The sequence below is a fragment of the Salpingoeca rosetta genome, assembly GCF_000188695.1.
Source record: "Salpingoeca rosetta unplaced genomic scaffold supercont1.2, whole genome shotgun sequence".
NCBI classification, from domain to species: Eukaryota; class Choanoflagellata; order Craspedida; family Salpingoecidae; genus Salpingoeca; species Salpingoeca rosetta.
In genome coordinates, this window is record NW_004754932.1 from 1,138,001 (window position 1) to 1,161,726 (window position 23,726).

General features: G+C 55.2%; 6 protein-coding genes across 6 annotated transcripts in view; 2 read left to right on the forward strand and 4 right to left on the reverse strand.

Moving 5' to 3' along the window:
- Positions 1–916: 916 nt before the first annotated feature.
- On the reverse strand, positions 917–2,556 carry PTSG_00819 (phytoceramidase; the record flags this gene model as incomplete). The annotated part of the gene is made up of 5 exons (XM_004998230.1): positions 917–985; positions 1,280–1,378; positions 1,543–1,617; positions 1,786–1,994; positions 2,310–2,556. The coding sequence occupies 5 exons, from the start codon at positions 2,554–2,556 to the stop codon at positions 917–919; spliced, it is 699 nt and encodes a 232-aa protein (XP_004998287.1).
- Positions 2,557–2,969: 413 nt separating this feature from the next.
- Positions 2,970–8,447, reverse strand: PTSG_00820 (uncharacterized protein; the record flags this gene model as incomplete). The annotated part of the gene is made up of 16 exons (XM_004998231.1): positions 2,970–3,546; positions 3,769–3,805; positions 4,018–4,127; positions 4,361–4,417; positions 4,610–4,690; positions 4,918–4,989; positions 5,181–5,310; positions 5,553–5,883; positions 6,112–6,185; positions 6,307–6,468; positions 6,661–6,695; positions 6,886–6,958; positions 7,124–7,375; positions 7,550–7,584; positions 7,800–8,087; positions 8,403–8,447. 16 exons carry the CDS (start codon positions 8,445–8,447, stop codon positions 3,454–3,456), a joined length of 1,875 nt encoding a protein of 624 aa, XP_004998288.1. The 3' UTR covers positions 2,970–3,453.
- A 299-nt stretch (positions 8,448–8,746) lies between these two features.
- On the forward strand, positions 8,747–11,451 carry PTSG_00821 (uncharacterized protein; the record flags this gene model as incomplete). The annotated part of the gene is made up of 5 exons (XM_004998232.1): positions 8,747–9,245; positions 9,475–9,588; positions 9,883–10,173; positions 10,419–10,840; positions 11,161–11,451. 5 exons carry the CDS (start codon positions 8,747–8,749, stop codon positions 11,290–11,292), a joined length of 1,458 nt encoding a protein of 485 aa, XP_004998289.1. The 3' UTR covers positions 11,293–11,451.
- A 53-nt stretch (positions 11,452–11,504) lies between these two features.
- PTSG_11646 (uncharacterized protein) lies at positions 11,505–17,313 on the reverse strand. The gene is made up of 17 exons (XM_004998233.1): positions 17,071–17,313; positions 16,703–16,757; positions 16,497–16,552; positions 16,250–16,302; positions 15,916–15,964; positions 15,634–15,714; positions 15,319–15,448; positions 15,084–15,157; positions 14,867–14,928; positions 14,638–14,695; positions 13,866–14,425; positions 13,552–13,679; positions 13,255–13,344; positions 12,940–13,032; positions 12,353–12,594; positions 11,933–12,116; positions 11,505–11,774 (listed from the first exon to the last, which is right to left on the reverse strand). The coding sequence occupies exons 1-17, from the start codon at positions 17,293–17,295 to the stop codon at positions 11,752–11,754; spliced, it is 2,163 nt and encodes a 720-aa protein (XP_004998290.1). The 5' UTR covers positions 17,296–17,313; the 3' UTR covers positions 11,505–11,751.
- Positions 17,314–17,455: 142 nt separating this feature from the next.
- Positions 17,456–20,901, reverse strand: PTSG_00824 (aspartokinase). The gene is made up of 6 exons (XM_004998234.1): positions 19,783–20,901; positions 19,360–19,476; positions 18,919–19,149; positions 18,437–18,637; positions 18,044–18,161; positions 17,456–17,827 (listed from the first exon to the last, which is right to left on the reverse strand). Exons 1-6 carry the CDS (start codon positions 20,758–20,760, stop codon positions 17,775–17,777), a joined length of 1,698 nt encoding a protein of 565 aa, XP_004998291.1. The 5' UTR covers positions 20,761–20,901; the 3' UTR covers positions 17,456–17,774.
- Positions 20,902–21,186: 285 nt separating this feature from the next.
- The window catches only part of PTSG_00825 (uncharacterized protein), a 5,898-nt gene continuing 3,358 nt past the window's right edge, over positions 21,187–23,726 (forward strand). The window contains exons 1-4 of the mRNA XM_004998235.1: positions 21,187–21,368; positions 22,259–22,820; positions 23,232–23,364; positions 23,680–23,726. The exon at positions 23,680–23,726 is cut by the window's right edge and continues 74 nt beyond it. Coding sequence (XP_004998292.1) covers positions 21,240–21,368; positions 22,259–22,820; positions 23,232–23,364; positions 23,680–23,726 — 871 coding nt within the window. The 5' untranslated portion in view covers positions 21,187–21,239. The remainder of the gene's footprint in view (positions 21,369–22,258; positions 22,821–23,231; positions 23,365–23,679) is intronic.

Sequence of the window (23,726 nt, forward strand, 5' to 3'; positions counted from 1 at the left end):
GGAACGTGATGCAGCGTGCCCAATAATGAAGGAAAAAGCTAGCGTGGCTGAAATGACTCGAAAAGACTGCAGCTACTTGTGGCGGCGGAGAAGCGAAAACGATCTCGAGAGAGTGACATGAAGAAACACAACAACACATGGAAAGTAAACTGGACGGGCAGAAAATGTGAGCGCCCCCAATGTCATTGGGAAAGAAAGAGAAACCAAATGCACTGAATGTTGTGTGATGTGAAACCATGCTTCATGAAAACAAACGTACAAGGGTGTGCACAGTAGAACAAACATTGACAGCAAAATGGACATGCAAGGGGGTGGTGTAAACACAGCACGTGCATGCATGCAAGGAAAGGCCAAAATCTCAGCAGAAGACTCAGTTCACAAGGACACCTCCTCCACCTCCTGTTCTGAAAGCTACGATCATCCTGCCGTTGTTGTTGTTGTTGTTGTTGTTGTTGTTGTTGTTGTTGTTGTTGTTGTTGTTGTTGTTGTTGTTGTTGTTGTTGTTGTTGTTGTTGTTGTTGTTGTTGTTGTTGTTGTTGTTGTTGTTGTTGTTGTTGTTGTTGTTGTTGTTGTTGTTGTTGTTGTTGTTGTTGTTGTTGTTGTTGTTGTTGTTGTCACTGCTGTTGTTGTTTAGTCCGTTTTTGCGTTGTGCACGGGATGCACGACGGGAAGCGCGAGTGACGAGAAAGACACTTTCATCTTCTTCCCCAGCTGCTCGTGGCGGGCACTTGTGGCCAGCACCACGCTGAAGTAGCAGCTGTCCCACCACGCCAGGTTTCATGGCAGGGCGTTGGGATGTGTGTGTGTGTGTGTGTGTGTTGGTTACACGGTGAAGGAGGTGAGGAGGAGAAGAAGACACGTGCACGCACACATACGCGCACGCGCACGCGCACGCAAAGAAGACGCAACAGAGTGACTATGCAACGCACAGAGCAGGCAAACCAACAAACCTGATTCCGGAGAGAACGTGCCACCATGCATGAAACTGCAAACGAAGGCAGCAGGCATTGGGGTGAGGGCATTGTAGTGTCAGGAATGGGTGCTGGGCACCCATCGCAGGCAACCGCAGCGACAGCCATGCGTGCATATGTGTGCGTGTCCGTCTGTCTGTGCGTGTGTGTGTGTGTGTGTGTGTGTGTGTGTGTGTGTGTGTGTGTGTGTGTGTGTGTGTGCGTGTGTGTGTGTGTGTGTGCGTGTGTGTGCGTGTGTGTGCGTGTGTGTGCATATGTGTCCATGTATCTTTATGTCTGTGTGTGTGTGTGTGTGTGTGGGTACTGACTTGGAATGGGCGGACGCTGGAGCAGAAGATGCGCTCCGTGCTCCAGAGCGCAAACGCGAGCACAAACGGCGCAACATACAGCACACTGAACCACTTGATCTAATGTAAACCACAAACACAAAACACACACAAGAACAAACACACGTACAAGCAGATTTGTGTCAGGTGAGAGCAGGACCTGGGAGCAAAGCGGTGGACAGACAGGACCAACAGACAACAACACAACTGTATGAGAGCATGGGCAAACGGTCGCTCGAACGCACCCTCGGGTCTTGTGTCTTGAAGGCGAAGCGACCAACAAACGTGTAGCCCGCAACCACCAGCAACCCAAAGTGAATCTGTGACGTGAGTGTGTGACAAAAGTGAGGTGGGTCGCGGGCCGTGAGGCAGTGGATAGCATGGCATGCACAAATGCAAGCAGAAATATGTGCATCGTTTCTCTACGCAACGCACGAGTGTCTGCACACCCACACACACCCACACGCACACGCACGCCCTCACTCGACCTGGAAGATGGTGGCAAAGCCGAGGTAGGTGTGGACAAAGGTCCAGAACACGCCATATGCGGCGAGGAAGGCGGGCAGGTATTTCTTCCGCGGCGTCTCGGTCTCATTCTCAATCCAAATGTACAGCCACACCAACATGGCATACACCATGGGCAGCTCGTCCATCATCTGCATAGAGAACAGCAGCGTGCCGTGGAACAGAGCCGAACCTACACACAAGTGGTTGTGCAGGGGAGCAAGCGAGTCAAGGACTGCATGTAAGTGCGGGAAAGTGCACATAGCAAGGTCAAACACAGGCACGCAAAAGCACAAACAAGCACAAAGAGCAGACGACCACGCGCGGACACAAACTCGGCAGCAAATTGCACGACAGAGAAGACACAACTTGCTGGTGGCGTACATGAATGAGCACAACACACACACACACACACACACACACACACACACACACACACACACACACACACACACACACACACACACACACAGAGGACACACCACACACAGGACACACAAACGTGTACCAATGCCGACGCAGATAATGGACGCCCAGAGGGCCATGAAGCGGGGCTCGTGGCCGATAGAGCGCCAGTGCATGGCGCCGTACAACCCAAACAACGCAATGACCAGCGACGACACGGTGTTGTAAAACTCGGCAATGTAGTGTGACACCACGTAGTTTTCCTCACACCAGTCGATGGACGACGTTGGCTGGCCCCAAAAGCCATGGCCAAAGCCGCCACCCCCAACAGTCAGGTTGTCCTCGCGCATGCTGCGTGTGTGCTTGTTCGTGAGGGCAGTGAGTGCAGTGAATGCAGCGTGGCGTGCTGTGTTTGTGTTGTGGTCCTTTCTCTGGAAGAAGGGCAGAAATGACTTTCAGTCAAAGGCAAATTTTCCCTGGCAACCAACCCCAAGACAGAGAAAGCAGAACACAGACGAGAAAGGCAAGCAAGCAAGCAAGCAAGCAAGGCAACACACCCCAACACCACAACAGGCCATGGCACACCGCTCGTACACCCCCAACTGCCGTGTCGGCAACTGGGCCGAGGATGTCGCTGCACGCGAGGTACAAACAGCAAAGCCAACTGTATGCCTGCTTGCTTGCTTGCTTGCTTGTGTGTGTGTGTGTGTGTGTGTGTGTGTGTGTGTGTGTGTGTGTGTGTGTGTGTGTGTGTGTGTGTGTGTGTGTTTCGTTATGTGTATTCAGTGCTTTCAAAGCGGCAGGGCAGAAGTGAACGGGTACATAACAGGAGAGGTGCTGCTGTGCAACAGCTAACAAGATGGACATCACGAGACATCGTCACAAGACACGCAACTGTCACGTCACGCAACAACTGCAATCAAACAGCAAGGGGGCGGGAGGAAAGGAAAGACAGGAACAAAGAATCAATAGCAGCACTACACTGTACTGCGCGATGTAACAACGTGCTCAGAGCCGCACATGGTAACAAGATCAGGTGGTGACGACGATGATGAGGATGGGCAGGTGACTACGGCTAGAATTGGACAACTTGGCGTATGTAAGGCAGGACAAATTGAGCTGCTACACATTATCTCTATCGAGGCAACATCGTGCGAGGCGCGTGCGCGATGGTTGATCACTGTGCTGCTTGCACAAGACAAGTGGCGCAGCACACGGCCAACACCTGCGCAACTGTTGATTGATATCTAAGCAGAGAGCTCTTGCGGGCATTCCGGCTTTGGGACGTTGAGGGTTGCGATGATCTTGAGAAAATCTTCGCACGTCTGCACAGCCGTCGCCTGTTTTCGGTATTTGAAACACAGGAGTCGTGTAGTGTGGTGGTGTGATTTGTCATAAGCACATGCCACAGATGTGAAAAACTGCACGAGACAGGCGCAAGGCTACAAGGCAGAGGGAAGAGGGCTGCACACACACACACACACACACACATGTGCAGGCGAGATTGCAAGCGGGTGTGGGTGGCTATAAGAGACAGAGACTGGCAAGTGGAGTGAACGTACGGAGCAATCAAGGGCATCGCGGGTCTCAAAGAAGGATCTGCAAGCAAACACGCATTCGTGTGTGTGTGTGTGTGTGTGTGTGTGAATGTGTGTGTGTGTGTGAACAGTGCACGCTGCGCAACGCTTGTTCACGCATGGTAAAGGTGGGTGTACATGCCAGAAGCACATTGACATCATATCACTTCACACGCACATGCACAAGCCTACAGTCTCACGCTACAAAGACGCGCCATTGCAACACAGACTCACGTGGCGCCAGAGTGGGCGAAGATGACTGTTGGATAGCATGTGGTTGGTGTGATGTCTGTCACCTCCATGACGCTTCGTGCAACAGAGAACCAAGGCGCTGTTTCAGCCGCCTTGAACGTGGCACCAGTAATGGTGATGGCAGTGGTGGTGTTGACAAAGACATGGGCAGGAAATGCAATGTCACGAGGATGAGACGGGGGTGAGAGGAAGGAATGCAGCCAAAAGGGGACAGATGAGTAGCCAGCGCCGTGCACGTGGGTGCCACGCGCGCCTAGATGAGACGATGTGTCAGGATCACAGCACGCGTGCCCTTTTGTACTTCGTGCACAAAGTGCGCGCGCACCTCATTTGTGAGCAGCACATCCACGTCGGAGAGCTTGTGGCCAAACAGCGAAACAGCCTGTGACCCACACGCGCGCGCGAACAAACAAGCAGCAGCGGTTGTGCAAGTGGGCTGTGAGTGACAAATGAATGCGTACCCACTTGCATACCATGAAACGATCCAGTAGAGCTTGGCGGCACTCTGCACACGACCACACCCACACGACTACATCCACAAAATACACACACACACACATATGTGCTTGCAGACCTGGTGCGCGGCGAAAAGAGTGCTGGTGACGGCAGCACTCTGTTGCATGACGAGAAGTGGCGCATCGCTCCAAGCCGTGCACTATCAGCAACAAACACACACACACACACACACACACACACACACACACACACACACACACACACACACACACACACACACACACACACACACACACCATTAAAGCAGAGGCAGGCGTGAGCACGGGATTGGGAGTCGGGCACTGTGGGAAAGACAACAGTACCTGCGGTTCATTATCAGCACACGTGTAAGCACAGCAACTCTGCGCGCATGCTGGGGCAACGTACGGAGGACAGGTAGCCGTTGCTGTCGGAACGCGCGGCCAGCGCACGAACAATGGCATCAGCAGGGGAGTCGCCCTGTCGTGCCATTCGAACGGGGACGTCGATGCAAGTGCACGTGTGCACGTGTGGGATGCGGGGATGTGGGTTGCGGGATGTGACATGTGGCATGTGGGGTGAGAAAGCTGCAAGAGAAGGCAGATGACAATGACAAGCAACCCGGCCAGGGATAAGCACACACACACACAGAGCAAAGCACACCAACGCACCTTATATCGAGCCAGCTGGCTCTCTGGTAGTGACATGAGACACGTGGCGGTGATGGAGGTGATATCGTTGGGCGAAGAGAAGTGCATATTCGTTGCAGCGCAGGCGTTTGCTCCCAACGCGTCATTGTGCCTGTTGTTGTGGTGAGGTGGAGTGAGTTGATTCCGGTGCTCGGGAGCACGGGGTGCAGTGGGTACACAGGGAGAGAGAGGGAGGCAGAGGGAGACAGAGAGAAAGAGACAGAGACAGAGAGACAGAGAAAGAGAGATACATGCGCGCATACGCAACACACACACACAGCACACACACACATACATGCGCGCATACGCAACACACACAGCACACACAGCACACACAGCACACACACGACGGACCTGCAGGCGACTTTGGAGTCCTTTCGAAGGGAAAAGTCGACGTTTGAGAAGAGGGGGCGGCACACGGGCTCCTGCTCCGTCCAACCTGCCTTCCCCTTGGACAACAGAGCATCGCATCGTCGTGTCGTCCCAACCTCCTCACCATCATCTTCGCTGTCGCTGCTGCCGGCACTCAACTGTGCCAGGCCCCACCCACCATCAGCGTTGCTGTGCTTGTGCTCTCTGCTGAAATCACGGCAGTCTGGGCAGTCGCAGTGGCCCCAGAGCACACCGCGGATGTTGCCGCAGTACCCGCTGTCCGGGTTGCAGCACGGCCCTTGCTGGTCTCCGTCTGGCCGTAAAGCAAGCAAGCCAAAATGGTGGTGGAGGTGGGGTGCAAGTGTGTGGGCGAGTGTGTGGGCGAGTGAGCTGGGCATCGTTGGCGTGCAGGATGCAACTCGAGGGTGTGGCTGGGGGTGTTGCATTGTATCGCAAGGCACGACCACGATCACACAATCACACACACGCACACACGCACACACGCACACGCACACACACACACACACAGAATGTACTGTACCTGAGTGTGGGTCGCATTCTCCATACGTGGGCGCGCCTGGTGCGGGGAAACGTGGACCACACCGCCCGTCACTCCTGCGCGGCACAACACAGACACAGGTACACGTGTTGAGACAGAGGCGTCACATTTCAGGCACAAGAGGGGGGGGGGTTCAGAAAACCATGCTCTGTCATGATGTGTGAGCTTCTTCTTTACCGAAATCGAGGAAGTTCCTGCTGCTTGTCCTTTTCGGATGCACTGGAGGAGCGCTGCTCTGGTTTGCGGGGCTGCACCACGTGATAGACGCTGCTGTAATCGACGCAGTCCTCGCAGTCGCAGTGACCCCAGTGCACGTCGCGCACGTTCCCACACCATCCACTGATGGCAATTTGGCAGAGCAGTGAGATCAGAGAGACATGTGACGCGCGGCGGCAATTCCAGAGAGAGAAAGACGTGAGTCTGTGCGTGGAAATTGGGGTAGCAGCGAAGGAGGCACTGACTACTGACATGAATAGCATGCAGGGTGATGCAGGCAAAAGTGAAATGAATCAAGGGGGTTGGATGCAGTACCTGCTTGGGTTGCAGCAAGGCCCCTTTTGGTCGCCCTATTAACAACAAAGTCGAATGCACACGTGCGGATAATCGAGTGGGAGTGGGGACGTAAGCTATGATATGGGGAAACAGAGAGGATGCTCAGGCTGAAAAGGAAGCGAGCACACAAACTGAGTGTGGAGCAAAACAAACGGCAATTCTGTTGCTTGCAGGCAAGATATTGCCACATGTAAGCGCACTCACGTCGGCGTAAGGATCGCATTCGCCAATAGTCGCGCCTGGTGCAGGGTACATGGGCCCGCAACGCCCATCGGTCCTGCCAACAAGACGACAGTGCAGATGATGTGGTTCACAGTGCCATGGTGAGCGCGAAACCAAAACACAAGACAGAGGCAAACAACAGTGACGGACTGAGAAGCAGCAAAGTGTTTCCGCTTGCGCAGTTGCCAGTCCCATAAGAGGTTGCAAGTGGCCCACGAACCTGAACTTTGGTGGTGGTGGCGGCGGCGATGCGTCCTTCTTGTCCTGTTGCTTCTCACTTGCATCCTTTTCAGCAGGGGGTAACTGGCGCGGCTTTTGTGACTGCTGCTGCTGCTGCTGCTGCTGCTGCTGCTGCTGCTGCTGCTTGTGTTGTTCGGCCATTTTGATGCTCTCCTCGTTCTTGCTGTAGTCAACGCAGTCCGGGCAGTGGCAGTGGCCCCAAGTCACACCACGCACGTTGCCACACCAGCCTCTGAATTTGCCACAAGGTGCACGGATATTCGGGGGCATGTGAGCATCACGCAAATGTGAGAAGGAGGTGGTACACGAAGAACAATATCAACAACTTTCAACCCCAGGGTCATGAACGCGACACCAAAATGAGCTGTAGAGCAGTGAAGGCACCAAAACGCCAGCGTGCACTCACGTCCCGGGGTTGCAGCATGGTCCCTTCTGGTCAGCCTGGAATTGTGAAGGGCGCGAGGAAGTGGACAAGAGAACACACACACACACACACACACACACACACACACACACACACACACACACACACACACACAACCACAACAGCATGTGAACAGCAAGAACAGGCAGGAAGCCAGGTGAGAAGTGAGCGAGTATCTGGAAGTGAAGGAGGCGTTTTGCATGGTGCAGGCATCAAAATGCGCAGGGCGTACATCAGCTGTGGGGTCACACTGGCCAAAGTCCGGCGCGCCTGGTGCCGGGTATTGGGGCCCGCAGCGGCCGTCCTGGCGAAACAGGGCGGTGCTGACCACGTTTTGGTGGATGGCTTGCTGCAGCCGCTGCCGCTTCTCAATCAATTCCGTCGCAGACTGGGAGAGGCCATCGACCTGGTGCTGCAGGTTGTTGATTTTGGAGATGAGCTCCTGGCGTGACGACGCCGTCGACCGCTGCTCCTGTGACCGCTGCTCCCGCAGCGCCCGGGTCAGTGACTGTGTAGGGGCCTGAGCAGAGGCAAGAGAGAGAGAGAGAAGTGGAGAGGGGGAAGTTGGAGAGTAGAGGGGGGAAGTGGAACGCCACAGGCATCAGGCGGAGGTGAGCAGCATGACTATGTGTGAGGCGAGCGGATCAAAACGCGGCGATGCCACAGGGGGATGTGTGCAGGCGTTTTGGTTGGTTCACATTGCAAAACGACGGTGCGACGTGGTTCATGTGATGTGGGTGCGCGTGTGCGTGCGCCTCGTTGGCTGCGCAGCGGAATGGCTTGCCTTGTTGTCCGAGTGGATGTTGCGCAGCAAGGCGAGCGCCCCAACACCGACCAGCAGGGCGATGAGGAGAAGCGACGCCGCTTTTCGTGTTCTCATCTTGGCTGTGCTGCTGTGCTTGCTCGCTTTGCTTGACGTCCTTTCCGTCGTCGCAGCAGTGTGGGTGTGTGGGTGTGTTTGTGAGAATGAGGGTTGCTGGTTCGCCCTCTTCGGTCCTTCCTATCTTGAAAGAAGTGGCTGCCACACTCACCAATTTTCACATTCGCGGGTTGCGTGTGTTTGGGTTTGGTTTGGCTTTTGGGTCAGTGACAACTGCAGCTGCTGTTGGTGTTTGTTGAAGTTGTTGGTTGCAGCTGCAGTTGTTGTTGTTGTCGCACTCGCAAAGGCCACTGGACACGATGAGGATGGTCGTGATGATGGTTGTGGCGGCGGTGACGCTGGCCTCGGGTGCCTCTGCCACTGCGCACAATGTTGACGTGGAGGTGAATGTGACAGCAGGGGCGGCCGTGCTGCCACCTTTGTTCTTGTCGGTGACCATTGATGGTGGGTTTGCAACCCTCAACTACTCCGATCCGCAGCTGCAGAAGTTGACAAAGGCGCTCAGCCCAGGGTACATTCGCTTCGGCGGCAACTCCCACCAGCGCATGAACTACAGCTTCCCACAGCAGGGAAGCGGCGACTTCGCTACTGGGGCCGATGCCACCACAACGCTCACGCCCGAGGCGTGGAACGCCATTTACGCCTTTGCTGGCGCCACCAACATGGAGGTTGTGTTTGGCCTGAACGGCCTCACCCTGTTCAAGAACATGTCTTGGAACGAGGAGCCGGCGTTCCCTTTCCTCAACTACGTTGCAGACCACAAGCAGTTTGTTGGCTGGGAGCTTGGCAACGAACCAGGCACGTCTGTCTATCCATGCTGTTGTGTTTCGGGTGTGTGTGTGTGTTGGGTGTACTTGTGTGATTGTGTGCAGCTGTGCGTGACTGCCTATGCATGTCAGCGTACACATTGTTGTGTGGTTGCCACAGTTGTCTTGAATGCAAGCCGCAAGCGCCATCATACATTGACGTGCCTCCCCATGCCCTTTGCGCGTGCTCCCCCTCTTCTTTCACTGACTGGCGTTGATAGATTTGTACTCCAAGCGAAACATCACGGTGACGCCTGGGCAGCGCGGGAATGACTTTTATCGTCTCCGCGGCATCCTCAACAACCTCTTCCCCATCACGTGGCTCATGGGCCCAGGTGCGTGTGTGTGTGTGTGTGTGTGTGTGTGTGTGTGTGTGTGTGTGTGTGTGTGTGTGTGTGTGTGTGTGTGTGTGTGTGTGTGTGTGTGTGTGTGTGACGAGATGCAGCAACTTGGCGTGATGGCATCCACATACCATGCATGTGCACGTGTGGCCGAGAAATGCAGTGAACCCCCACAACAACTCACACACACACACACACACACACACACACACACACACACACACACACTCACTCACTTACACTGTTCGTGGCAATTATGCGACAACTGCGTTTCGTCCATTTCTGCAGACATTGCTGATTCCGGTCCCAAGGGCCAGGCGTACATGGCCACGTTCCTGAAGCACGTGCCCGTGGGCATGCTCGACGGTGCCACGTGGCACCAGTACTACGGAAGCGGCGCATCAGCCAAGCTGTGGATGGCCAGCGACCCGCTTGTTCTCGATAAGTTTGTTGACGAGGCGACCGCGTACAGCCACGTGCTGCGAACCAGCCAGCACCGTGACATCTGGATGTGGCTTGGCGAAACATCCAACTTTTACGACGGCGGCTCCAAATCCGTGAGCCCAACATACGCAGCAGGTGTGTATGTGTGTGTGTGTGTGTTTGTTTGTTCGTGTACGTGTGTGTGTATTTGTTCGTGTACGTGTGTGCGTGTGGAGATATGCGTGTGTGTCTCTACCTTTGTTCGTGTTTGTCTTTGTCTCTGTGCGTCTCTGTGTGAGCATCTTCACCACACACACACACACACACGCACGCATACACACGCACGTGGAAGAGGTCATTGTACTCACCCTCCAACCCAACAAATGCCATCCTCTGGTCAGGGTTCATGTGGCTGGACAAGCTCGGGGTTGCTGCCCGTCTCAACACCAGCATCGTTTGCCGCCAGACGCTGGTGGGCGGTGTGTACTCGCTCATCGAACACGACACCCTCACCCCGCACATCGACTACTGGCTCTCTGTTCTGCACAAGCGCCTGTTTGGACCAACCGTGCTCGCGGTGGATGGTGGACTTGCGCGCGCGAGAACCGTTCGCGTGTATGCACACTGCACACCGGCTGCACACACGTTCGCTGGCAAGGGCGCCGTGTCCCTGATGGTCCTCAACACAGACAACACCACCGCGGCCGCGCTGCGCTTCGACAACAAGAAGTTGGCATCAAGTCGCATCGGTGTATACGACATTCAGCCAAGCAACGCACGTGCCAGTGACACGACGGCAACTCTCAACGGCAACCCTCTGCAGGTGTGATGGGAATGGGGTGCGTGTGCGTGTATGTGTGCGTGTGTGTATGTACCTGTGTGTATGTGTGCGTATGTGTGTGTATGTGTGCGTATGTGTGGGTCCTTTCAAACATGTGCCTCCTTGCTGTGCCCTCACGCACAATACCACTCCACACAAACACACACTCACACGCACATGCACACACACGCACATGCACACACACGCACATGCACACACACTCTCTCACACACACATGCACACACACACACTCTCTCTCTCTCTCACACACACACATGCACACACACACACACACACACACACACACACTCACTCACGCACAGTTGACGGCGGCTGGCGACCTCCCTGAGTTGCAGCCGAAGAGGGTCGCGCCTGGCACGCCCATCACCGTACAGCCAACCAGATACATGATGCTCGTCTTTGTCGATGCACACGTCCCAGCGTGTCTCTCATAGCTCACACACACTCGCACACAGCTGTGGATGCTGTTTCCTTCTGTCTTCCTGCCCACGTTCATTCACTCGTGTCGTTCCCCACCATCGCTCCTTGCAAACAACGCCCCACCCCCTCCTCATTCCCTTCCCACACACGCAATGAATAAACGAAACAAGTGCAACGAGCCACACGACTGACACACTGTGCGCGCTACGCAAGGGCTTTTCGGGGATGGCGTGACAGAATGTAATGCGTGTGACACTTCGTTTATGCTTCTGGGGCCTGTAGCCCAAGGTCTCGAACAAGCACAGCGGGAACAGCCTGAGGGAACGACAGTGAGCAGGTGGTGGTGGTGGTGGTGGTGTGCATGTGAGAGGTTGTCAAGGATCAGGCAACGTCACGCTCTCTGTGGTGGTGCATGCACGTGTGGGTGGAGGACAGTGATGTACATGCATGGGGTTGCCAAGAAATCGCTCGTGTCACCACACCTGCTGCTTTGATTCTGCACACGCAAGCGCAACGCATTGTGTACATTTGTGTGAGAGAGTGGACGGGTGAACGAAGACACGCATTTGGAGTGCAAACACTTATGAACGCGATGCACACACACGTACACACACACACACGCACGCACATACACACACACACACACGCACACACCCTGCTGCACGCGAAGACAGGTGCGGTTGATGTTTGTCATCCAGGATTCGCGTTCCTCCTTGCAGGCGGAGATACATCGCAGAATCGCTGTGTCGTGCAGCACCATAAACTCCCTCTCGTCCGCCGGGCTGGCCTGCGCACCCAATATCGAGTACAGCGGTATGTACCCTTTCAGCTTCCCAGCCTGGGCACCGCGTTCATACAATAAATCATGAATTGGTGCGTGGGGAGATGAAGACGCGGCGGCGTGAGAGAAAAGGTTACATGCAAGCGTGAACCGTCAGCCATGGAATGGGTGCGTTGTCACGACCAAATGACAAACACGCACATACACGCACACACACACATACACACACACGAGTACACGCACACACACACACACACACACACACACACACACACACAGGCCGGCACACCGACCTTCTTTCCGTCGTATTCGTAGTATGAGAGCGCGGCCTCTGTGAGAACGAACCAGCGGTGTCGCAGCCGTCCTGCGATTGCAATGCGATTCGTGCGCCCGCGTGGACGCTTGTACAGTGACCCCTCAATTATGCTGTCGGGCAGCACAGACCCGCCAATGGCAGCGCCAACACGGCCGGGGAGGTGGCGGTGACGGTGGTGCGGGTTGGCTTGCATGCCTTCAGTGACACTGGGCGTGATGGCTACAGGCACTCGCCGTGCGTGTGTGTGTGTGTGTGTGTGTGTGTGTGTGTGTGTGTGTGTGTGTGTGTGTGTGTGTGTGTGTGTGTGCGTGTGTGTGTGTGTGTGTGTGTGGTGTATGCGTGTGGTGTATGCGTGTGTGTATGTGTGTGAAAAGCGTGTGTGGAAGCAGCGTGGAGAACAAAGGCTGAAACATGCAGAAATTGCACGGGCACGCCAATCGCAACAACAGCAGCAGCGGACAACAGCAACAGCAGCAGCAGCAGCAGCATCGGTGGCGGCGGCAGAAAACACACGCACGCATGCACGCACGCATCTTCCACTGCACCCCAGTACTGCTGGCCTACCAAACAAGCTGGCCGATGGCTTTCGCGCATCCGTGGACGAGATTGGTGTTTGTGGCGACGGCTTTGAAGGCGGTGGCGGGATGTCCAGTGCCGCTGGTGGTGATGGTGGTGATGGTCGTCGTCGTCGTTGTGGTGGTCGTGATGGTGGTGGTGGGGGGTGGGGGGTGTGATATGATGAATGTATATGTGTGTGTATGTGTGTTTGTGTGATGTTTGTGGGGCGATGGTGTTGTGATGCGTGTTTGTACACGTGCAAGGAAGGTTGGAGATTGGCAATCACATGGCACGCAGCAGCGTCAGCAGCGGCTGACACACCTGGTGCTGCGGTGTGCGAATGCGACGCACGCGGCGCTGAAGACGAAGAAGACGATGACGATGCTGGCGGCGGCGGTGCTGGGAGATCAACTGTTGATGGGTGCATATGGATGTGGATTGCACGACAAGCAAGCATCATGAGTTGCCACAGCAGCAGCGAACAGCAGGCCGGATGTGGGGATTGCTTTGGAGCAGGTGGACCGGTGTCAAACCACAGCTGTGCCAAATTCAAACAACGCAAACACCACAAACACAAGCAAACACGTCCACATGGCACATGCATAGAATGACACGTACGTGTGAGGACGTCACACATGCGTGATGCGCGCTGCGCCTGCGACGGCGGGAAGATGTGGGATGCACGCACGTGTGCGGACACGCGCGCAGATCCAATGGACGACGACCGCTGGCGGACCCGAACGCCGCTGTTGTGTGTGTGTGTGTGTGTGTGTGTGTGTGTGTGTGTGTGTGTGTGTGTGTGTGTGTGTGTGTGTGTGTGTGTGTGTGTGTGTGTGTGTGTGTGTGTGTGTGTGTGAATGACACCATTGCTCGCAGAATTCAAACACCACAAGAACACATACACACACACGTGAAATCAGTCATATCCTCACGCGTCATCGTGGTGGGTCGAGCTCGGTGCGAGAAACGACTGTCGGTTGTCAGCAGCACGTGGCGCTTTGCGCCCTTTCTTCCGCATGCGCACTTCACTCGTCGCTGTTGTGGTGGCTGTTGGTGTGGTCGTGGCGTCGGGTTCCATGGCTGTTGGTGCTGGTGCAGATTCACCCTGCGCTGGGGTGAGGCCCTCGTCAGAAGCAGCATCACCCAGCTTGCCATCACGATCATCGTGGTTGCCTCCTGTATCCTCCGCCCCACCATCGCTATGTACTTGTGCATCTTCCTCTTCTCGATCTTCGTCCCCCTCTTCCTCCTCATCTTCGTCGTCGCTGCTGAAGACCACCTCAACACACGGCACAACCATGTACCCTTTCATGTGCTGCTGCTGCTGCTGCTGCTGCTGCTGCTGTTTTACGCCTGCTGCATCCTCCACGCTCGTGTGCAAGTCGCTCTTCGACTGAAGAATTGCACACAGCTTCAGCAGCACTGGCACAGGGGCGCGTGTGTCCTCAAGCTCCCCCGTCAGCGCCGTCACCTGCGCTCTCTCGTCCTTGCTCTGGCACGACATGCGTGCGCACGTGTGCGTGTGTGTGTGTGTGTGTTGTGGATGTGTGTGTGTGTGTGTGTGCGTGTGTTGTGGATGTACGAGGGTGCACAGCCGAGCAAAGCAATGGAAATTTGTTAGCGAACAAAGCACATCAAGTGGGAATCAAATCAGCCCATTTATCTATCAGACCAGTGCCAGTGTCCCAATCTGCATGTACTCACAAGGTCGAGGGTTCTGAGGCCGTCGTGTTGCAGCAGGGCATGCAGCGCCCACGGTTTCCTGTCGCCGGTGGACAGCGTTGTGCATGTGGTGGAGACGGGTGTCGTGTCAGCAACACATTAACGCATATCACGAAGGGCACAGACATGGAGGATCAGCCTGTGCACATCTGCAGGGCACAATAGGCGCTCATGCACACACACACAATACACACACAATACACACACACACCTGAGGAGGGCTGCGCGAACGATTGGGGGATTCTTGGGCGGAAAGCACAAGTCAATGCCGTACTGTTGCATGCGGCGGCGGCGGCGGCGGTGGTGGTAGTGGTGGTGATGGTGTCATGGAAACTTATGGTCATGATACACGAAGGAACAGAGCACGAGCATGCAATACAATTGACTTTGATGCTCCCAAGAACATGCATGCAAACACACACACGCACGTCAGCGAGGAGGTGGATGATGTGGGCGTGATCGCGCTCAACGGCGCGCATGATGAACGCAACGTCCCGGGGCTCTGATGGTCATGATGGTGGTGAGTTCAGAATGGAGGTATGGGCGCGAGTTTGGTGGCTGTGCGCTCTCGTTCGAGCAGTGCTTGTTGACAGGTGCAAATGTGCACATGCGAACATCATCTGCAGACGCACACAAGTGCACAAGTTCGCGCATTGCACGCACGTGGTGGGTGGCTGTCGCTTGATGGCTCAAAGACGCTGGTTCTCTCCTTCCACAGTTGCACGTGCACAACAGAGTGCCCAAAGGTCTTCTGCAGCTGTAGAAACTGCTCCACAATTGGGGCACGCCCCCGCTGTCACCGCGTCGTCACGTACACACGCAGAGTGAGCCACGATACACTGATGGCACGCCAGAACTGGGGTTTCTACGCGTTCATGTACGCGCGGACGCACAAATGCACACGCACGCACAAACACACAAACAAACAAATATACACACACACAAGTACTTGCACACTGGCGTACACGACAAGCGCACCTCGCATGCAACCATGAGTGGCGTGACGTTGGCGTCGTTCCCAGCGGTCAAGTTGGCGCCAAAGTCGACTAGCTGCTTCACCTGATGCGGGTGTATGCAGAGGCGTGGTAGCGTATAGGATACAGACAGTGGGATGCAGTGGCGTGAGTGGGGTTGTTGGGTGAGAATCGATGTCACACCAAGCAAGTTAGTTGCACGGGACATGAGGTCAGGGCATTTGGCAGCGCAGGAGAAAGCGAGCACGGCTGCTGACAGCACCAGTGCACATCCCGTCACCCGCACCGCTTCCGTGGATCCTTGCTGGCATGCGAGGTGCAGCGGCGTGTCTCCACTGTGGTTGTGAGTGTCAGTGCGCGTGTGCGTATGTGCGTATGTGTGTGTGCGTGTGCGTGTGCGTGTGCATGTGTGCGTGTGCGCGCGTGTGTGTGCGTGTGTGTGAGAGTAAGTGCGTGCGTGTGTGCGTGTGTGTGTGTGTGTGTGTGTGTGTGTGTGTGTGTGTGTGTGTGTGTGTGTGCAAGAGAGAATGAGCATGAAGCACGAAGCTGAGAAGGAAGCGGGGAAGACAGGCATTGTGGTACGGTGCATCATCCCTGATGGCAGAGCACGCAGCACCAACTTTGCTGATTGAGATGAGGCAGAGGCGCCCGCGTTCAGCAACTGCGACAAGACCTGCAACACCAACAGCAAAAGACATGAGAAGGGCTCGCACAGTGAAGCAGTGCAGCTGCAGCAGTGCATAAACCAGAGTCGACCATCTGCGGTCATGTTGTTGTTGTTGTTGTTGTTGTTGTTGTTGTTGTTGTTGTTGTTGTTGTTGTTGTTGTTGTTGTTGTTGTTGTTGTTGTTGTTGTTGGGAAGCCTACCGCAGTGTGTCCTCCCCACGCGGCAAGGTGCAGTGGCGTCATCTCCTTGGCATCCTCTGCAGTGCAAGCCAGGACAAGTGGTGGTGGTTGTGTGTGTGTGTGTGTATGTGTGTGCGTGTGTGTATGTGTGTGTGTGTGTGTTCATGCGTACATCAGTGTGTGCGTGTGTGCACGCACGCAAGTGACAATTGACAGAAAGGACGTACGTGCGTTGACGGCTGCACCAGCAGACAGCAGCAGATCAACGAGTGCGGAGTTGCCCTGTGTAACACAATGTGATTGGGTGCAAGCACAGGCACAAAGGGGTCAAGGGTGACAGACGGGGATGGGTATGAGCAGCGGCAGCGGTAGCGGCATCAGCAGCAGCTGCAACAACAACAGCTGCTACAGTGGCAGTGGTAGCTGAAAAGACACTAACTTACTTGAAAGGACAGGACACACACACACACACACACACACACACACACACACACACACACACACACACACACACACACACACACACACACACACACACACACACTACACACACACACACACACACACACACACACAGATATCAATCGCGGCTTACGAGGAGAGCTGCGTGATGCAGACAGGATGTGCCTTCGTTGTCCTTTGTGTTCACGTCGGTCTTTGTTGCCCGGCCCAGCAGGCTGTCCACCCGCACAACATCCTGTGCCAGCACACCCTCCAGCAGCTGGCGACCACACGTGCCTGCAGCACCGCCCACCGTGCTCATCGCTGTTGTGGTGTTTTCCGAGCTTCTTGCTTGTTTGTTTGTGAAGAGAAATGCCATGCATGAGCGGACATGTTGTTTGCGTGGAAGAATGAAATGATGATGAAGGATGACACTGACTCCTTGACTCGCAGGACTGACCCGTCCTCCTTGTCCATCCCCTTCCCCTTTTCTTCGTGGCCCTCTCCCCATCATCACAGCTCTTTCTGCCTCTTCAGCGTGGTGTTTGCTCCATGTGTAATGTTGTAACGGTATGCAATGTTGTGTGGAGGAGTGTACAAGCTTGCGTAGAAAGGGAAAGGTGGCACCAGCAAGAGGGTGTGTGTACGTGTGTGTGTGTGTGTGTGTCACAAAGGAACAGCAAGCAAGCGACAACACCTCACCGCCTCGACGTGTGCGATTGTAACGAAGAATGGACAACATGTACACGGCTGAGTACACACGGTTGAGTACACACCCTACACCGAGGGAACATGCACTGAGCGTTGGTTGCACCTGCTTGATGCTGGACGGGTATCACATCAACTGACATGAACGCCCTACTTCTTGCTTGCATCAAGGAACCGTTCGTGGATGGCCTGAACAGCCAGATCTGCATTGGTTGTCCGTTGTTGTTGGTGGTGGTGGTGTGCATGTGCAGCATAGTGAGTGCCAAGCTCGTGCTTTCTCACGGGATGGGTATCAGCACAGAGCACACACACACACACACACACACACACACACACACACACACACACACACACACACACACACACACACACACGCACACACACACACACACACACGCACACACGCCCAGACGCGGCACCTGCTTGGTCCTGCTTGATGACGACGGTGGTGTTGATTTCGCTGGCGCCCTGTGTGATCATCTCAAAGTTGATCTTCTGCGAGGAGAGGCAGTCCATCATCTCCGCAGCAAGCCCAATCTACACCACACACACACACACACATGGCAGAAGTACGTAATTATTATGGCGGCACAGTTTGAGTGCGGCATCGCACGCGTTGGTGTGTGTGTGTGTGTGTGTGTTTGTGTGTGTGTGTGTGATTAACAGAAGAGAACAGAATGATTGCGAATGCTGCAACAAAACCAGACCCAGCGATGCAGACATGAGAGCCAGCGCAGGCACTGTGGCTTCAACCACGCAACAAAAGCGTTACAGCACAAGCACCACAAGCAGCCACGGCAGCCTCTCTTCACCTGTTTAGCCATGCCCTCTCCAATGATGCTGACGATGGCACGGTTGCGCTTGATGCTGCAGCGCCCAAGCGCCTCCAACTCCGCAACCAAATCCTGCACGCGATGGCCTTCAACAGACTCGTGCACCGTAATGGACAGGTTGGTCTCTGAAGTGGAGATCAGGTCCACCTTGACGCGGTGCTTGGCAAACAGCTCAAACACCTGTGTGTACGTGTGTATATGTGTGTGTGTATGTGTATGTATGTGTATGTGTGTGTATGTGTGTGTATGTGTGTGTATGTGTGTGTATGTGTGTGTATGTGTATGTATGTGTGGTTGGGGTGAGGAGGGACGAAGGAACCTCTTCCATGGGATGCGCAACAAACACGTGCTATCGTATCGCACACGTATATATGTACAACGAAGAGCATAAACACACACACACACACACAAATAAAGCACACACACACACACACGACATCACACAGCAGACAGGCATCGACCTTGGCGAGGAACGAGGCAGACTCGAGGCGCTTGTTTGATGCAACATTGATGACGTCAATGTGTTTCTTGGAGACGACAGCGGCGATGTTGCGCAAGCCGCGCTCGGCAAGCTCCGTTTGGGTGGCGTGGGGTTTCACAACGGTTCCTGGCGAGTCAATCTTGAAGGTGTTGAGGATGTGGATGGGGATGTTCGCCTCAATTGCACACTCCATTGTAAACGGGTGCAAAACCTGCGCATCGCAAACAACAAGCACCATGCAGTGTATTGCCGATGACATGATCAGGAGGACAGTCACACCACGCCATGCATGCATGCGTGCATGCGATGTTCGACAAATGTCCTGCGACCCACCCAGCCTTCATCATACACACACGTACACTGCACACACACACACACACACTGCACACACACACACTGCACACACACACACTGCACACACCTCGTTGCCAAAGTATGTGAGCTCTGCGGCTTCGCGCGGGGACACGACGTGCAGCAGCTGCGCATTGCTGATCTTTGTCGGGTTGCCGGTGAAGATGCCATCAGACTCCTTCCACACCTGCACAACCCAGCAGCGCGCGTGCATGATTGGCGGGTGGGGGATGTGCACAGGAGTTGGTGTGAGTCGGAAGTGAGGGCGGCAAAATCACGTGCGCATTCACGCACACGGAGATACACACACATGCACACACACTCACACACTCACATGCACACACACACACACCACACATGCACACACACACACATACACACCGCACACCGCACATGCATACCATACATGCACACGACATAATACACACACACGCACACGACATAATACACACACACGACACGAAACAGTCAGTTCAGCTCATGCAAGCCTGACCTGCAGCGCGTCTGCCTTGAGTGCCGCGGCAACAAGGGCAGCAGTGAGATCAGAGTACCCGCGGCCAATGCCGTCAATGATGCCGCCAGCGATGTCGCCCATGTACCCCGTGATGATCGGCACCACGTAGTCGAGATCCACCGTCTTGTCGAGCTGCGTCTGCAGGGCGGCGATGGCCTTGTGGTGATAGCCAACCTTGTTGGCGTCGAGCGGGGACTTGAAGAGGTGGCTCAGGTTCATGTACACGGTGGGGATGCCTTCCTCCTTGAGCACGCTGGCGATCATGCCCGCAGACAGCCGCTCGCCGCAGCCGACAATCATATCGTGGGACCGCGGGGAGAGCTCGCGAATGACGGTGAGGGACTCGCAGAACTGCCGCACGTTGCGCAGCTCCTTGAGCACGTGCTGCTTGGCGGCGTCGCGGTTGTCCGGGTTGCGGATCATGGAGTAGATGATGTCGAGGTGCGTGTCTTCAATGGCGTCGAGGAAGTGGTGGAAGGGGTCTTCGTTGACGGCGGCCTGCGCGGCGTTGAGCAGGCGTGATGTCGTGCCCTCGCTCTTTGTCTCGCTGCTGATGGCGGAGACGACGCACGCCAGCCGGGCCTTCTCCAGGTTGGTGCGGACAATGTTCACCACCTTCTCCAGCTTCTCAAAGGTTCCCAGGCTGGTGCCACCGAACTTCTGCACAAACACCTTTCGTTTGCTTGGGTCCTCGTTCTTGACTCGGCTTGCTGGCGAGGCCGCCTGTGCCTCCACCTTCTGTGCTCGCGCGCTCTTCCAGCGCACCTGTTGCTGTATGGGGTGACCCTGCTGTTGAAGGTGTTGATGCGGCGGCTGCTGGCGTTGCTGTTGTTGCTGTGTGTGTGCTGCGCGTGGTGGCTGAAGGCCATGCGCATGTTGCGCGGGTGCCCACAACAACGACCGAGAAGTGACCGGCGCCCATGCGGAGGCAGCACGCCGAGCCAAGGCCATCGCCATGTCGTATGATCTGTTCGCGTGTGCGAGCGTGCTGTTGCGTGTGTGTGCGTGTGTTTGTGTTTGTGGGTGGGTGTGTTCGTATGTACGCGTGTATTTGTGTGTGTGTGTTTGTGTGTGTGTGTGTGTGTTTGTGTGTGTGTGTGTGTGTGTGTTGGATCGAGAGAGAAGAGAGAATGGAGGGGTCAAGTATGAGTGCTTTGCTCTGCGTGGGTGCGTGGGTGCTTGGGGTGGGTGCAGAATAACATGTAACGGCAGTGCGTGGTGTGGTGGTGGTGGTGGTGGCACGAACACAGGCAAATCCAGCAAGCAAATCCAGCAAGCAAGCAAGCGAGGCAGCAACGGTTTCGCCTCGCCCGACTTCGCTGCATCGAAGAGAGAAGAAGAAGGACTCGCCTGAGTCGCTTTTGTTTTTGCTGAGTCAGCACCACCCAATACAGAAGCAGCAGAAAGCACGGTGTTCAGTGTGCGAGAAGCAGAAGATGCGGGTTGTGGTGGTGCTGCTGATGGCAGTGGCATTGGCGGTGGTGGGTGTCACCGTTGAAGCTCATCCAATGCAAGACACCACCCTTGAACTCAACGAAATTGTCTGGCACCCAGAGAAGCCGCAGGTGTGTGTGTGTGTGTGTGTGTGTGTGTGTGTTGTCTGTTTGGTTGCTTGTTTGTTTGTTGTGTGTGTGTGTGTGTGTTTGTGTGTGTGTGTGTGTGTGTGTTGGATCGAGAGAGAAGAGAGAATGGAGGGGTCAAGTATGAGTGCTTTGCTCTGCGTGGGTGCGTGGGTGCTTGGGGTGGGTGCAGAATAACATGTAACGGCAGTGCGTGGTGTGGTGGTGGTGGTGGTGGCACGAACACAGGCAAATCCAGCAAGCAAATCCAGCAAGCAAGCAAGCGAGGCAGCAACGGTTTCGCCTCGCCCGACTTCGCTGCATCGAAGAGAGAAGAAGAAGGACTCGCCTGAGTCGCTTTTGTTTTTGCTGAGTCAGCACCACCCAATACAGAAGCAGCAGAAAGCACGGTGTTCAGTGTGCGAGAAGCAGAAGATGCGGGTTGTGGTGGTGCTGCTGATGGCAGTGGCATTGGCGGTGGTGGGTGTCACCGTTGAAGCTCATCCAATGCAAGACACCACCCTTGAACTCAACGAAATTGTCTGGCACCCAGAGAAGCCGCAGGTGTGTGTGTGTGTGTGTGTGTGTGTGTGTGTTGTCTGTTTGGTTGCTTGTTTGTTTGTTGTCTGTTTGGTTGTCTGTTTGGTTGCTTGTTTGGTTGCTTGTTTGTTTGTGTTTACTTGTTTGTGGGTGTGTGTTTGCTTGCTCGCTTGTTGTGTGTGTGTGTGTGTGTGTGTGTGTGTGTGTGTGTGTGTATGTGTGTGTGTTCGTACTTGCTTGCCTCGCGCTTGCTTGCTTGCTTAGTACAACCACAAACACGCACATACACACGTTCGCATACACACATACGCACACACACGCCAACACATGCACACCCGCACCACCAACAACTGCAGATCTACATTGGGAGCCCGACGCTGGTGCGGCTGTCAAATGGCAACATCCTGGCTGGCGCAGACCGCTTTGGCTCCGGCTTCACGGGACAACCGCGCAACGTGAGCGTGTTCTTGAGCGAGGACAACGGTACAAGCTGGAATCAGGTCGCCTGGGTCACAAACCAGTACTGGTCCAACCTCTTCCAGGTCGACACACAAACCACGCCGCCGGCGCCAGTGTACTTGCTCGGCACCTCCAGCGATGCCAACGGCGGCATCAAGATCTCCGCGTCCTTTGATGGCGGGCGCACGTGGCCGTCCACGACCATGCTGTTCAACGCCACAGAGAAAGGCTACTACGCCACGGGCGCCACACCAACGCTTCTGGCCAGCAACGGCCGCATCTACCGCGCCATCGAGCTCGACGTGCCGCCGTACGCGTGGGGCCGCGACTTTGCCGCTGTGGTCGTATCTGCAGATGCCAACGCTGACCTCCTCAACGCCTCCAGCTGGTCCATCACGCCCCCTCTTCCTTTCAATCGCTCCTGGGTTCCGCCTAGCTGGCCAACCCTGGACAAGCCAGGTGGGTGTGTCATGTGTGTGTGTGTGCGTTGTGTTGTCATGTGTGTGTGTGTCTGTGTGTGTCTGTGTCATGTGTGTGTGTGTGTGTGCGTTGTGTCGTGTCATGTGTGTGTGTGTGTCTGTGTGTGTGTCTGTGTCATGTGTGTGTGTGTGTGTGCGTTGTGTCGTGTCATGTGTGTGTGTGTGTGTTGCGGTCTTAGTTGTGTGTGTGTGTGTGTGTGTGTGTGTGTGTGTGTGTGTGTGTGTGTGTGTGTGTGTGCTTGGAGAAGTGACTGCATGCGTTTGCACCAACGGGTTGATTGTGCACACGCACACACACACGCACGCACAAACACACACACACACATCACCCTTCGCCTTCACAACCTCACCCATCCCTCCTACAACAACCATGCCACGCTCCACGTTGCAGGGTACTTGGAAGGGAACATGGTTGAGGGCCCCGATGGCACGCTTTACAACATCCTCCGCTTCAATGTGGAACCAAACGTCCTCGGCAACTACGCCGTTGCCCTTCGCTACAACCCGCACTCAAACACGCTCAAGTATGTTTGTGTATGGATGGATGTGTGTGTGTGTGTGCGATCGTGTCTGCGTGTGTGTGTGTGTGTGTGCGCGCGCGATCGTATCTGTGTGTGCGTGTGTGGCTGTGTTTGTGTCTGTGTGCGTGTGTGTCTGTGTCTGTGTCTGTGTCTGTGTCTGTGTCTGTGTTTGTGTTTATGGGTTGATGTGCGTTTGAGCGTGTCTGTGCATGTACTTACGTGCGTACATGAACACACGTCACTGCTGCGTCCCGAGCAGCACATCACACACTCATCAGCTGCACGCACGCATACACGCCCACAACCTGTTCTCCTCAGGTTTGATCGGATATTTGAACTTCCCGGCGGCCACACCAAGTTCACCA